Source organism: Argiope bruennichi, chromosome 10 (genome assembly GCF_947563725.1).
Source record: "Argiope bruennichi chromosome 10, qqArgBrue1.1, whole genome shotgun sequence".
NCBI lineage: Eukaryota > Metazoa > Arthropoda > Arachnida > Araneae > Araneidae > Argiope > Argiope bruennichi.
In genome coordinates this window covers 59069868-59086212 of record NC_079160.1, presented here as the reverse complement: position 1 = coordinate 59086212, position 16345 = coordinate 59069868, and the positions used below count along the sequence as shown (strand labels likewise).

The 16345-nt window shown below is 27.7% G+C and overlaps 1 protein-coding gene across 1 annotated transcript; it reads left to right on the top strand.

Moving 5' to 3' along the window:
• Positions 1–691: 691 nt before the first annotated feature.
• Positions 692–14318, top strand: LOC129987931 (probable ATP-dependent RNA helicase DDX17). Its single transcript, XM_056095936.1, has 15 exons — positions 692–850; positions 2183–2354; positions 3951–4047; positions 6753–6886; positions 6971–7036; positions 7711–7852; positions 7934–8094; positions 8325–8497; positions 8589–8634; positions 9750–9814; positions 9937–9998; positions 10546–10605; positions 12373–12612; positions 13118–13279; positions 14168–14318. The coding sequence occupies exons 1-15, from the start codon at positions 819–821 to the stop codon at positions 14194–14196; spliced, it is 1641 nt and encodes a 546-aa protein (XP_055951911.1). The 5' UTR covers positions 692–818; the 3' UTR covers positions 14197–14318.
• The last annotated feature ends 2027 nt before the right edge of the window (positions 14319–16345 follow it).

Below are 16345 nucleotides of genomic sequence, written 5' to 3'. Positions count from 1 at the left end.
CTTGTAATAAATAGGTCCCGCCGCCCGCCACAACTGCTTGTGGAAGGTCTATTCCTGGAGTGAGTGAGTGAATGTGGGGTTTATTGGTGCAAAAACCAATTTTTGAATATGCTGCACCAAACGTATGGTGCAATTGAAACAAAGGGCGGTCTGTTCCTGGAAAGTGAATCAGTGGGTAAGGGCCTTTCCCTCTGCATGATTGAACTCTTGTTCGAGAGCTTCCATTGGACAGATCGTATCGATTGTTTTTTCTATCGTGATCCAAGACCTATAATCGAAATAACACCAGTAAGGTCGTATTGTATCAAGGATTTGAATCACATACCTTTTCGAAAAGTATTGATCACTGGTATCTGTGATTTTTTGATATTGGTTACGAAATAACCGCTCGTAAAATATTCGTCATCCCTAATGCATGCTTTTGATAGCCAGGAATTAACCTGTGATTACAAATAGAGCTATTGAATAGAGCTTGTTTTTATAATCACAGGTTAATTCTGTATTGAAATCATACTTTCATTGGGAAGATAATGGGATACCTGTGATTGCTCTTAATGCTATATTTCATGAAGATTATTTTTTAATTTTAAATTTGCAATTATATGTTGCTTTAATATTAATTTTGAAAACTACTCAACCTAACTTGAAATTATATCGCAGTGACGTAATTCTACTTTGTGACGTAGCCGGTGCACGGTCGTTCCTTTTCAACTTGGACGTATTCCATCCGACACGTCCATAATTTTGTCTGAGTTTAATATAAATGTTAACAACTTTTTAAATTAAAATACATAAGTTTTCTACAAGGAAAATCAACCATGAATCGAGGACGTTCATTTAATCGTGGAAAGTAAGTATTTTTTCACGTATAGTTAAATTTGTTTCATTTTTGAAATATGTTAACAAAAACTCATTAGGCTTATGTTTGCGGATATGCGAAAATGATTTGTATCTTTTTATTATTATTTTGCGTATTTCATGCATTTAATAGGTTTATTATTATTGTTTTTGTTAAATATTCCATTTGATGAACTGTTGAATATAATTTGTATTTCTGTTTAAATGATGAATATGTTCAATAACCTGTTCGTGCCAATGTCTAGTATGTAATGGCTTCCGCGTGTAATTTTTTTTTTTTTTTTTTTTTTCATTCTCAATTATTTCTTGATTTCTGTTGAATAGTTGGTAAGCAGTTTTTTTAATGTCGTACTTTTTCAAGAAATGTGTTTCTGTTTACTAGATTTTTTTAAATTGGTAAATACTATGTTCCTTGCATTTGAGCTGTTTTCAACATGATCACGTGTAAAGTTTTGATATCTTATAAAGAGATTTGCTATTGATTTTGATATTTCTTGCTGTATTAGTACATATTTCATATCTAGTTTTGGTATTTGGAGCGTGTGCCAAATAACTTTGATAATGAAAGCATTTGGCTAAGCCTAATGAGATATATCTCCGATTCTTGGAAGTCTGCGAAAGCACACATTTTTTAATGTTAAAAAAATTTGAAATAGGTGTGCAGAATATTTTCTCTAATTTGTAATGGAATTATAATTCGACAATTTCATATTCAAAACATTTAAATCGATAGACCCGTTCATTTTGAAACGCCAACATGGCATTTACTAATTTCGGCAATGTGCATTTGAATTGAATAAAATTGTATTAAATTGAAGTTTATTTGATATATTGGTTAGATGACTTTCATTTTTTGTTTTGTATTTAGTATGATGTATCGATATAATTTTTTTTATTACTGTCTATTATCATTTCCTAATAACATGTTAGAAGATTGTTAAATTGGTCGTGGTATTTATGATTAAAAAAACAATCTATTTATCTTGGAAGCAAAACAACTATATTGTTTTATCTATCCCATTATGTAAAAATTTTTACTTCAGGGATTATATTGACTATATAGTTCCAATGGTATTCTAGTGTAAGTATTAAATCATAAAGACAGTATGCTCCTCATTTAACTTTAAATATATAACACAAATTACAAAACTATACCCTGTCTAATGATCCAACAAGTTTTAATATTTTTACGAACAAATTCTTAGTAATTGCAGTATATTTTAATTTTATGTTCGAGAAAAAATTATATTTTAAAAATAACTTGTTAATTTATAATTACTTTGCTATTGAGTTGTCTTTACTTATTAGATTTTACTTTCTGCAGTGAATTCAGAAATCATAATGGATTCGGTAACCGTGGTGGTAACAACTATTCTAGTATGAAAGGTAAGCAACCTGGACAGAATTTACGCAAAGCAGAATATGATTTGGAAAGCATGGAACCAATTGAAAAGAATTTCTATGCAGAACATCATAATATTGCAAGTCAAAGTGATGTAAGCAATTCTTTTGTGTTCTATTTATTTCTTCAGAACTTTATAGTTTAAAATTATATCTAACTCTACTTGCTGTTTTGTTCATATCTGTTATGTAAGGTTTGAATCGGTATGGTCGGAACATTAAATATTAACTCCATGAAACTATATTCATGTTTTCTGAAAAATATAATCTTCGGACATAAATAAGAATTATTTTAACAGAATAAACATGACATAACTGAATAATTATAATTATACAATAAAGCTTTATGTAAATTATTGAATTAGCTTTCTTTCGTCTAACTCTCCTTGTATTTGCTATTGGACAAAAGTAAATGTGACTTGTAGATATTTTTTTCATTATTCTAGGACAATATATTTCTCTTGTCATTGCTTGATAGATTCGTTTAGAATCATTCATGTTTATTTCTCAGTTTTAACTCTTCAGCAAATGCAGGTGTTTTTTAACATTAGCACATTGTCATTTTGACTCAAAATTGTCTTTTACTTCTCATTTTATTGACTATTTTATAAAAAATAAAATGGGGACTAAGTATATGAATACCTCTTTTATTTGTTTTAAAAAGAACATTTACAACTTTTAATAAGATGACCTAAAATTAAACTTGGTGTGCTTCCCCCCCCCCCCCATAATTTTTCTGTAATCATTTCTTTTCTCCATTCCATTTGTATAAAATTTATAAAAAGATTAAAAAATATTGAAAGAATAAAAAATATTTTATATATATTGAAAAAGGAGCTTAAATGTGTATATATTCAGATTCTGTATTGTGATCACTTTTCAAAATTTCATCCGTGTCTGATAAATCTGAGCTATTGTCATTTATACTATAAGTACCAACACTTTTGAAAAGATATGCTGTCCGTTTTCAAATGTTATCATAGCCATAACATTATAAGAATTTGAAAAATTAATGCACACAGGTATGAACATGTGAAGGTATAGGAAGTAAAAGCTGTACATTTTGAAGTCCTATTATTTAGAAGTAGAAGAAAATTGAGTCAAAAAGACCTCCTGTGTGTACTGATGAATTAAATTGTTAATGGGAAATTGATGGCATTTTTTTTTTCATTGTAATTTTTTGGCTGTATTATATTACTTAATTTTGTAAAGTCATTTTTTGATTTTTACTTCTCCAGCTCTTCTGAAAACATCTATTTTATCAATTTGTTTTCAAATCAATTATATTTATTCTTGTACAAAGAAAAAAAAAATACATAGGCTGGCAAGGGCGACTCAGCCTTTCATTCCTTCAATGGATTGATAAACTGAGGTCTAAGCATGCTTGGGAACTTAACGCTGGGGGCTCCGCATTGGGCTGACTACAGGGAACATATGCCTTAACCCCAGGGTCCCAGCAGATGTAGGTCTTGGCCCACATGGGCTGTTGTGCCACTGAATTTAGCTTACTTTTCTAATAAGTTTGTCTTAATATTTTCTGGTAATAATAAATGAACCGATTCAATTGATAAAAATATTAGAACTAAAAATGTTTTGGATTTTAAGTATAGAATATTAATACTTTTTATTACCTCTTAAAAATCAATATAAAGATTTATAATCTGTAATTATAAACCAAATGTTAATTATAGGCTCAGATTGATGAATTCAGAAACAATCATGAAATGATTGTGCGAGGCAGAGATATACCCAGACCCATTCGTGACTTTTATGAAGGAAATTTTCCAGGTATCCATTTTTCTTATACTAGTACATAATTTTGATTGAATTTTATTCAGTAAGTGTTGAACAATACAGACAATGTTGTATATATCACTGCAAATGCAAGCAATAGAATGTGTGACAATTATTTTCTATATTTGTATCAACAATATAGTGTCGTGTAATTAGTTATCAAGAACATGTTTAGTAATTAGATAGTGCTCATGGCAATTAATATTAAAAAAAACAATAGTAACTATGAAGTTCTGAATATTTTAAAGAATTTAATAGTTAGTTACTATTATGTTCTTAAATGCTTATATTTAAGAACTTAAAATAATTTTTTAAAAAGAAAATAAAGGATTTAATTTTTAAAAAAATCATATCTAACATGGACCACATAAGCTAAATAGAGTAATTTGCTAATATAAATGCAGGGAAGTTTTGGCCTTAGAAATAAAAACAAAAACTACTAACAAGGAGAGGGCATATGGTTGAATTCTGGATAAGGTTTAATATAATGATAGTATACATTTAGAATGTTCATTTATGAAAATATTAAAATGAAATGGCCAGTCAATTCCGAGAAAATGGTCCTCAGACTTTTGGTAAAGCTTATATGCTGATAACTTGACTCCCGGCCATATGATCCCAATGGCATGGTTGTATAGGTAACTGTCTCATATACAGAAGGTCAAAGTTCAAACTTGGCTGGGAATTTTTTTCTTAATAATTATTCAATTAAAAGTTTACAAATACTTTTGATTAATATGTTTTAATTTTTTATCCAAAAGTAATAATTATCAAAATACATAATAATAAAATTAAAAATATATATATATATAAATACAGATGCATTTAAAAAAATTATTTAAATTGACTTAACGATTTACAGATAGTTTTGATTAATATGCTACTTATTTTTATGCAAGGATAAATGCTTATTATTTTAATACTTAAATTGAAATTTAATATTTATAAAGTAATAATAAATATAATATAAATGGTGATAATTATCAATTATATTCACTTCGTAAAATTTTTTTTTAGAAATAGAATATCTTATAAAAATTTATTTTCGCTTTATATGAGAACCAGAATGGTAACTATAGTAAAAACAATGGGAACGAAATACATTTAGACATCATACACAACTGATAAATGATGATTGTCCACTAGAGAATAGTTTCTTTAAGAGATCTATGGGAAAACAAACTTCATTTACATTTAAAAATATTTCTCTTTCATCAGAAAGTTGGACATGTACCTTATCTTATTAAAAATTGGTGATGACAATATATGGTGTACAACTGATTGAAGAATTGAATTACAGTAGACTCCCGATTATCCGCGCAAAGTTTTTATCTTTTTCTTTTTTTTTTGACTGATTTTTTCAAAAAGGTGCAGTTTTTCAGTTATGCTTTTGTAATTACATAATACATTACAGTATTAAAACAGTATATATGTATTAATTTTTCTGTGTATCCTTGATGCCTCTCGTAAATACAAAGCACTTTTCTGTTTTCATTAACAAAATGCATTTTAGGTTAGTTTTGAGTCATATACTAAAATATTAAGCATTAGTTAAACATTTCCTGCTGTTTATTTTACGTTTTATTGTACATAAAACGATTTTTCAAAGTTGGAATGACTGTTTTCTTTTTTGCTATACCCGTTTTTAGCTTTTTTCGGATTAAAATCGAAGAATTTGAAAATGATGCAAGTTAAATTATCTGTAGCCATTAATGTTGCATTTTTAATTTTTTCCTTTAAACATTAAATTATAAATTTAAGTATTAAAATAATAAACATTTATCCTTGCATAAAAATAAGTAGCATATTAATCAAAACTATCTGTAAATCAATTCAATTTAAATATAATTTTATTTTTTTAAAAATGCATCTGTATTTCTATATTTTTTTAATTTTATTATGTATTTCGATAATTATTTATTTTGGACAAGAAATTTTATTTTTCCAGAATTTATATATTTAAAGGAAAAAAACCTTGACCTTCCGTATACGAGACGGTTACCTAGACAACCACACCATTGGGACCATCTGGTTACCAAAAGTTTGAGGACCATTTTCTCAGAATAGACTGGCCATTGGGTTTTAATATTTTCATGAATGAACATTTTACGTTATACTAAATCTCATACCGATCTGAGATTTCAACCCCCTGCCCTCCCCTTGTAAAACAAACAAGACTAGATTGACTGTTCATAATACCTTGGCTTTTGTGTAGCAAATAAAATTTAATTGTAGCATTTTTTGTGTAGCAAATAGAATTGGGAAAGAAAAAGTCGATAAAATATGTGATAACTTTGTTATTTAAAATCAGTTATCAAGATATTGGAACAATTGCAAATAAAATTTAGTTAAAAAAATAGAAATTCTGAATTTATTATAGGCTTGTATTTTAATAAACAATTACATAATTAAAATGATGGACAAACTAAGTAACTGGTGAAAATCTGAACTTAGTGCTAAGGGGATGGAGATTGATTCTTTATAAGAAATCTTATTTTTATTTTAAAATTGATTTATCGATGGCTTATCAATTTGTACATTGTAACAAATTATGAATCATAATATATCAACAAATAATGACTGGTTGTCTCAGTAATTCTTCTATTTCTTTTGACTGTAATATTAATATAATTATGCAGAATAGTTCTAATTATTGTTAAATGTTTTAATAACAATTACTTTCTGAATTTTTATTTTAGATTATATCAACCATTCACTAATGCAACAAAATTTCGAAAAACCTACACCTATTCAGAGTCAAGTCTGGCCTATTGCTTTAAGTGGACGAGATGTTGTTGGCATTGCTAAAACAGGATCTGGAAAAACTCTAGCTGTAAGTTTTACATTTTCCCATATGTATATGCCTTTTTATCTTCCAGAAAAAGAATTGTAGATTTAATTTCTTTATATATTTTAGTACATGCTACCTGGAATTGTGCATATTTGTAATCAAGAACCCGTGTACAGAGGCGATGGACCTATTGTAAGTATCGTTCAAAACTTAATATAATTTATTTTGTTTTTTAAAAAAGTGAAGTTTTGGTAACAATATTGTCTTGCAGTAGTTCTGATGTCTTTTTATAGTGAGCTAGTTCAATTTGGCTCACTTTTAAAACTGGTAATTTTTGTTTTAAAGGCAATATATCTCATTTATACTTAATGAAAATGAATGGTATGTCTCATCAAATATTAATTTGCTTTTTGATGTGCAATATAGTTTTGTTTTAATTATTGAGTTAGTTTCACTTTTTTAAAATTAAAAGCACGTTCTGAAACATACAGATTGCATTAGATATTAAATTGACAAAGAGTATGAAAGCATTTAACAAGACCATGACAGTAGTATAGTGATACTTCTTAATCTTCTATATGTAAATATTCACATTTTAAAAGTTAGTTTTTATCTTTTATTTAATTAAAAGATTTTAAGCAGTTCCCCAGCTTCTCTCTATTTGCTAAGACATCAAAAAATATGCCCTAAATAATAAATGGAATATGAATTCTTGTTTTAGACATTAGGTTTTCAATCTTGGTTAGAACTTGTCTTGCATACTGTTGCAATCCTTAAATGATAATTCCTGACCATAATAGTGTTTTCCATAGCATGTGAAAAATATTTTAAGTTAATGTTCATTAAATGTTTTGATTCCTTTTTAGGTCCTTGTATTAGCTCCAACGCGTGAACTAGCTCAACAAATAAAAGATGTATGTGATCTTTTTGGTAGATATAGCAATGTGCGCAATTGTTGTGTATTTGGAGGTGCTCCCAAAGGACCACAGCTGAGAGATGTTGAAAGAGGTACTCTTTTAATAATTCATTACATGGTGTTTCATCTAATATATGGAACTGTCATTTATTTACTGTAAATTCTTTTAATAGGTGCCCAGATTTGTATTGCAACACCAGGTCGGTTGATCGATTTTATTGAGTGTAAAAAAATATCCTTGCGCAGATGTACATTTTTGGTTTTGGATGAAGCTGACAGAATGCTAGACATGGGTTTTGAACCTCAAATAAGAAAAATAATTGAACAGATTAGAGTAAGTATTAAGAGTAATCTTTAATGCTTGATACTTAAGGCTGATAATTGAAATACGTTATTTTTCTTGAACTGTTCAAGAAAATATTTTGAGTTAAATATAAATATGGTTTTAAAAGCTAAAATTAAAAAAAAAATTAATTTATAATGAAAACATTCTTATACTTTTTGAATTGTTTATGTGAATTTTTTTAAATTGGTAATAACATTGGATTAATAAACATTTTTCAGCCTGATCGGCAAACTGTCATGTTTAGTGCAACCTGGCCTAAAGAAGTACAAAGACTTGCTGAGGATTTTCTTGAGGATTACATTCAAGTTAACATCGGGACTCTTCAGTTATCAGCTAATCATAACATTATGCAAATTGTTGATGTAGTTGAAGAAGGAGAAAAGGATAATAAGTAATTTCTCTTGCTTATGGTTTAGCAATTGAATTCTGAAATTTTGTTATAAATTAGGCTAGTTGTATTGATATAACATTTTCTAATTTAGGTTAAATCAACTTATACAAGAAATAATGAACGAGAAAGAAAATAAGGTACGAATTATTTATTTTATTATTTTTTTAAAGATATATATTATAGTGGAAATCTTGTTTTATTTTTGGGCTCATGATTTGAATATGGCTATAAAAATGTGTAATTTATGCATCCATATTCCTAGTACTGATATAGGATAATCTCTGATCAATCTTAATTTTTTTTGTTACATCTAGAAATATAAGACCTTTATATTTTTGAGTATTAATGAATTATTAAATATCTGACAAATAGTAATACAATTGCTATTAAGAGGCAACTTTAATATCCCCCCCCATAAGTGTATCATTCAGAAATCATAATTTCTGATTTAGAGATCTATTATTCTGATCTATTAAAAAAAAAGGTGACACTCATACTTTAAATAAGCATTGCATTTCAAGAATATTTTTAATTGAATTTAAACATATATAAAAATAATATTGTAGAAAACATTAAAAAAAATGCCTTTTAGGAGATAAATGTGAGTTCTCCCGATTCCTTCCCCTTGTAATTTGGCTTGGTTTTAATGATTATAGGTATCATTACTAGCATTTTTAATTAGATTGAATTTTATAATTAAAATCTAGAAATGAAAAACAAACAAACATTCCTAAATATAACTGAAACAGGAAAGTAAATCTTGGTGGGTGATTTAAATATTTAGTTTTAATTACCTTGTGCTGAAACTTTAAAAAATCATTTGGTTTCATATCGCCTATTTTCAAATGCTTGTGTAGGTTTCTCTCCCCCCCCCCCCCATATTTTTTTTTAAATGGGCTGTTTATTGAAAAGTCGTGTACATTTTTCATCAATACTAGAATTATTTTCTACATTGCCATATTTCTCAAAAATAGACATTTATCTTTTTCCCCCTCCCCTCGTTTTTAGCCTCTGTATTGTCTGATATAACAAAGTAAATAAATATTGTCACAATATAAATAAAAGTAAATATTGTGACAAAGTAAATATTCATAACACATTTTATTTTTAGGAATAATTAATCTTCACATTATTAATCATTATTTTTTAAAATCAAATATTTCAACCAGAAACTCCATTAAATTGAGATTTGTAACCGTTTAAAATATTATTTCTTTTTCTGAAAATATTTTTTCCTTTTTTTTTTTTTTAGACTATTGTATTTGCTGAAACAAAAAAGCGAGTTGATGAACTTACTCGTTGTTTGAGGAGACAAGGGTGAATATAATTTTATTTTTATTATGTTTAATAGCTTAAATATTAGTTTTATTACAATTGATAGTTAAAACTTCTTGAGATTTGAGATAATTAAATCAAGACTAATTAATTTTTCTTTGCAGATTTCCTGCTATGTGTATACATGGAAATAAATCGCAACAAGAGAGAGATTGGGTATTAAGAGGTATACTTTAATTAACCTATAATTTGATATTTATAAAAAACAAATCTTGGCATAAACTTTTATAATAGTTCTAAGCCGGATTTTCATGTTAATCATTAGTAATTTCTGAAAACTTATATATAAGAAGCTTTAGTATTGTGCTTTAATTAAAAGTTATTTTTTAATTATTTAAATGATTTGAAAATTGCATTAGCATTACTTTTTCCTTGGTTGAGTATAATTTTTATAATACAATGATTATAATGAAAAGATAAATTTTAATATTTAAATAGATCGACATTTCAGTTTCTATATATTAATTGGTAATTTAATTTTCTTGAAAATTACATGTTGAAATTAGGTGTTATACTTTTTCAAGCATACTTCTTTTTATCTGCAAAATTGTTGAATGTAGAATTAATAGAAAGGAAAGGGAGAAACATGTAACATTTTATTTTTTGAAGATATTAAAATAATTTACAGTTTTTATTGTGAAATAATCATAATTGTTTAAACAATTATTCTATATCCAACTAATAGAAATCTAACTTGAATTTCTCTTTTTCAGAATTTCGAAATGGAAAATCCCCCATTTTGATTGCAACTGATGTTGCAGCTCGAGGATTAGGTACAATTTTAAATTTGATACCTTTCTAATATTTATTTACCTAGCATGTTCTGGTAATACTTAAAATGAATATTTTACTTCCTTTTATGCAGAATGCATATTTAAGAAATATTAGTGAAATGGAACAATTTGATTTCGGCCTATAAGGCAAAAAATTTTAATTTGCATCTTGAGTGATTTAGTGAGAATTGGAAAATAGTTCTACAATGAAATAATTCTAATGAAATTCATTATTTCATGATTATTGGAACTATTTACCCTGTAAAGCAGTATGCTCAACCTATTGTAAATGTTTTTAATGGTATTTGTTTATTTTTTGGAACAATAAGTTCATTTATTTTAAAAAGGAGAAATTGTGAGCATCTGTTTTCAAAGTTGAGGACAGACTTTTAAAAAATGAATGGCATTACCACTGTTCTTGTTGATTCTGAAAACAAATTAGTGGGTGCTCATATATTTATTACATTACTCCTAAAATATTTTAACTTTTTTCTTTTGTTTTTCATTTACCTAATGTTTAAAGAAAATTCTGTGCAAAAGAATAATTTTTGTCAGAATTCCATAACATAAATTTATTGCAAATTTTCTTAAAACTTGAAACATGTGATATTTGGTTGAGCAATTAATGCTGCTAATCCATCATCTCCAGTTTCTAGTCAAGAGGCAAGGTTCTTGAACGTAAGCAGAGGTGTGTAAATCCCTCCTCTGCATTACATGTAAGGATCTTGGCTATTTCTAGAGGCGTTGGTGGAAGGATTCCAATTTCGGCACTAAACAGGTTGTACTACCTTTTTCTTTTTTTGTATTATGGAAAAGGGGTGTCTTTTGTATATTGAAAGAGGAAATTAAAATTTTTGACTTTCTCTGTTTTGTTCTTTTTTTACAAAATAAACTTTCATCTGATGTCTAATTTTCTGTTTCTATATTTTAATTTAAATATAAATGTTTTATGTGCATACAGTAATATCCTAAGAAGCAGAGTCAGTCTTGTGTAAGTTACTCAGTCTCGAGTAAATTACATTTGATTAATAAAGGGTGTATGATTTTAATTTACTTTACCTGCCACAAGTCTTATTTTACCCATAAATTTCAGCTTTTTTTAATAAACCTTTATTCTATTCGTGATCTTAAGCTACACATATTCCTCTAGCTTGTATGTTTACAGTTAAGGCTTATCTTAATTCCATTCTAAAATAACCAATGTAGCTAATACTTCTAAAGTCGAGCTTTTCCTTTTGCCATTTTATGTTTCAGTTATAAATTCATTTTCGGGACATTGCATATACTGTGCAATTACATTATTTTAATGTTAATATTTAATACAAAATTGATACAAGTCTCATTTCTTTAAATATCCAAAAGACACCCTTTTTGATTGTTATGTTATCTTAAAATTTTGTTTTGAGCTGGCACCTCGTCATTTTATCTGAAATTAATGACTTGGGAGCTAGAATGAAATACTCAGATTTTTTTTAAGTGACCCAAGCTATAAATTTTATTAATTTATAAAGCATAAATTTAATCTAATTTTTTTTTAAATTATTGAATTTTATAAACATATTGGGACTTTTTCAGTTTGTAAATTTTCATTTGTATTAATGAATATAATTATTTGTTGCATAATATTTTGAAGTATTTTCCTCTAGTTAAAATTTTAATTTATTAATAATCATTAAAATTACAATTCAAACAGCAGTTTAGTTTACTGTATTTCTTTCTGTAACTGATTTTTTTTAAAAAATTTGCTAATGCATTTTTCTTGTATAGATGTTGACGATGTTAAATTTGTCATAAATGTCGATTTCCCCAACTGTTCTGAGGATTACATTCATCGAATTGGCCGCACTGCAAGATCTAATAATACTGGAACTGCATATACATTTTTCACTTTTGGAAACATGAAGCAGGCAAAAGATCTTGTGGATGTGTTAACTGAAGCTAATCAGACTGTTAATCCAAAGTTGATAGATCTTGTTGAAATGTCCAAGTCGTTTAATGGTGGACGAGGCAAGTATTTAATTTTTCTTATTCTTGAATTGTGAATTATTGTGTAGAAAAATTATCTTAGGAAAAGGTTGACGAATGAAATATTTTTTCTGCTGAGGAATTGGCAGTTTATACCTTAATCTCAATATTAGTAATAAAATTAACCATATTATTGGATATATTTTGTCTAAACAATCGGTTAAAATTTCTTATGCATGCGAGTGTGTGTAAAAAGACTAAAATTTTACTGCACAATTAGTATTTCATACTATTATGAGGATAAGTTAACTCTTTGAAATAATTAATATATTACTGCATCTACTTGCTAGACCTTTAAGAATAATCACAAACTTTAATATTACAACTATAATACAGTTTTTATATTATTTTTTTACTTGTATGTTCCAACATGTTGTCATAGATAAAAATTTGGAATCTTTACAAGTTGGATTAAAGTGTTTATAAAGTTTAATTTTTATTTCATTTTCTGTTAATGTTTGTTACATATTGTCTTTTTCTTAATTAGGTCGAAAATGGGGTGGCCGCAGTTTTGGAAGATATGATGACAATAGGCGTGGCAACTCCTACGGAAGAGGAAACCGTGGAGGTGGAAACAGATTTGAAAATAACCGTGGCAATTTTTCAAGAAACAATGACAGCAAATATAGCGGAAATTCAGGGTTCAAAGGTAACAATAGTCACAATGGCTCTGTTAATTTAGGGGGGAATCAAAACTTTAAATACCAAAGATCTCATCAGTATGATAAAGTTCATGGTCAGAATTATGACACAACTTATGAAAGTTCTAACCTGCGAAGAGGTTCAAAATTTGGAGGACACCATGGTGTCAGAAATCAGTTTCACCAGTATGCTGAAGGTCATGCTCAGAATTATGCAGCCAAAGGCATTGCTCATGAAGGTTATAACCACAGAAATGGTCCGTCAAAATTTGGAGGCCATCATGGTGGGTTAAGAGCTGCTCGATTTCAAAATTCAAATGAAGAAAATCCCAAGTGGAATGAGCATTGGTCAAAAAACCATGAGAGTAATGCTGCTTTTAAGGATCAAAATTCCTATAGCTGTAGAGGTCGCGGAAGCTTTGCAGCAGCAGCACCTAAAACATTGATGGCTCAAAGAGGAGCCCTAGGTCAAGATGCAAATTATTGCCTGTAAAAACGTATCTTTCTGTGATACTACTTAGATCTATTAATTAAAAAAAGTCCAAGAAGATTTCCTGAAATGGACTTTTAACATTCCTATTTTACTTCTGTTATTTACTTTTAGTCTCTTGCGTGTCTTTCATATTTTTTGTTTTTGTTAAATGTCTATATTAACAGAAGACACCAATTTGTTGTGGCTTCTTTATTTGCATATATTTGCAGGATTTTTTAAATATGTATTATCTATTTGCTGCATGCAATATATTGCTAAACAAATCATTCTCTATATTTGTAAAACTTTATAAAGAGGGGTTTTGTTTCAATTTATTATATTTTCATTTTGTTTAAATATTTAAGGGCAAGATTGTTTTACCCTTTGCACTTCTCTAATAAATGTTTTATATTTATCTTAATAGGGAACTCATCGCACAAGATCTTCGTGTGAAGTGGCAGCAAGTTTGGTAACCTTGTATAGGTCATCTAGGCATACAGATTTTTAAACTGTGTGTGAATATTAAATGATTTTGTTTTGTACATTTTGCTTAACTAAATTCTTTTTAAAGAACATGTCTGTGTGTTGTTTATCTCAACAGCAAACAAGAGTTATTAGAAAAAGATTATCATTTTTAACTTTTCTTTCAAGTTGAGTATTTTTATTAGTTTGTACTTAATTTTTTTAATTTCTTTATAAATTTTTATTATGGTTTGTAATTTATTAATTTCACTTGTAAAAATCATTTAGATAACACACAGATGTATTATTTCAGAAAAAAAATTAAGTATCATTTCTTTCTTTTTTCTTTTTTTCTGACGGTATAATTTTATTTTTAACACACACAGTTGATGTGTATGCTTTCATCTTTCAACATATCACCAAGTTTTCATTTTCTCCATGTGGTAACTTATTTTCAGTTTCAAAATTTGCTTATTAAAAATCAGTATTTGCGGCCATTTGTAAATAAGTTCAATTTTTTTTTCTTTACATGAAAATCTTGTGTATTAACTGAATTCCACATCTTGTCAGTGAATTTTCTCATTGATATTGGATGCTGTCTTATTTAATAAATTTTTTTAGAGAAATGTGTTTTCTTTTTTTATGAACTTGGAAATTCATTTACGAAAGTTTGATACCTGCTTATTGATAAAGATTAATTTAAATTTTCTCAATTTAGTAAAATTTTGTTGCAGTAGATGTTCATGTACATAAAGTAGCTCTGCACATCTTAGATTTGGGCCAAGATGATTTTAATATAAGTCATTGTAGTATGTTTCACATCCCCTAAAAATTGGGTTGAGTTCAAATAAATTTTGCATTTATTGGACAATAGGAAAAATATACAGTACAATTTTCAGAAACTAAATATTCAATTAAAACTAATGATAGGGTGATTTAAAAAAATTTAATTTTATTTTAACACACATTAAGGTACTGATATGTGTGGTAGAGTGGGTTGTGTTTCATGAATACAATTGTGCTTAAGGACAAGTTGAGTTACATAACGTGTTCTTTACTTTAGTAAACTAATTTACATATCAGAATTTTTAAATAGGGAGAAGACAAATATGAGAATTCATTTATGTTTTGGTAAACTGAGTTAAAAAAAAGACATGCCCGACTGTAATACGGTAAAAGCTCATTAGAATTTTTGATTGTAAAGAAAATTCCATTGGAGAGAAGCCTTCTTGAAAGTCTCCATCAATTGAAGAGCAGGAATCATACATTTCAGGTGAAAGTTGAGCAAAAGTTCAACTTTCGCCCTAATTTTATTTTTGGGAGTAGGAGTCGTGAGGATAGCAAATTTCTGTATGGGGAACAAAACGAGTACCATCGGAATTATTTGAAAGCAGAAAAGTTTCGATAAAACTATGTTTCAATCAGTCACTCGCACAAAGACAACTTTTCCTCCAGGTTCTCAAGGTCTTTTGAAAATACTTGATTTTTTTATTACTAAAATAAGCTATTTATATCCACTTTTTTATTTAAAGTACAAAGAAAATAAAACTGTTATTTTAAAATTGCTTGACCACAATTTCAGATGTCAATAACTTGTGGTAATTTTCCAAAAAAAGGAAAGTTACTAGAGGGAAAAAATGGCAACTTCAAATTTAACCCGTAACTGGAATCAAAATGACTATTGGTCGTTAGCTTAGATTATCGCATGCTATTTTGTCCTTGAATACAGTCGGTACCTTCAAGTTTGAACACATATATATAACCAAGTTATTCTTTTTCAAAGTTTTCTTTGCTATTTATGGAGTCATTGATGCCACGTCTCCGGAACTGTGATTGAAAAAATATATAACATCAATTGATTTCTACGTATTTCGCATTGCAATCCGTATTGTATTCTTCATTTTTATTTGTTAAATTCTAATAGTTGTTAGTAGCATCCCATAATGTTTAAACTAAGTAAGTACTTATCAGAAGTTTAGATTTTTCTTCTAATATCTTTCCAACATTTAATATTAAAAATCTAAAAGTTATTATATTTTTATTAATTACATGATTCCCAGAATATATTGTGTTTAGAAAATAAATTCCAATGTTGTTTATAAAAGACAAAAATTACAATTGAGTATTTTTGATCTTATAT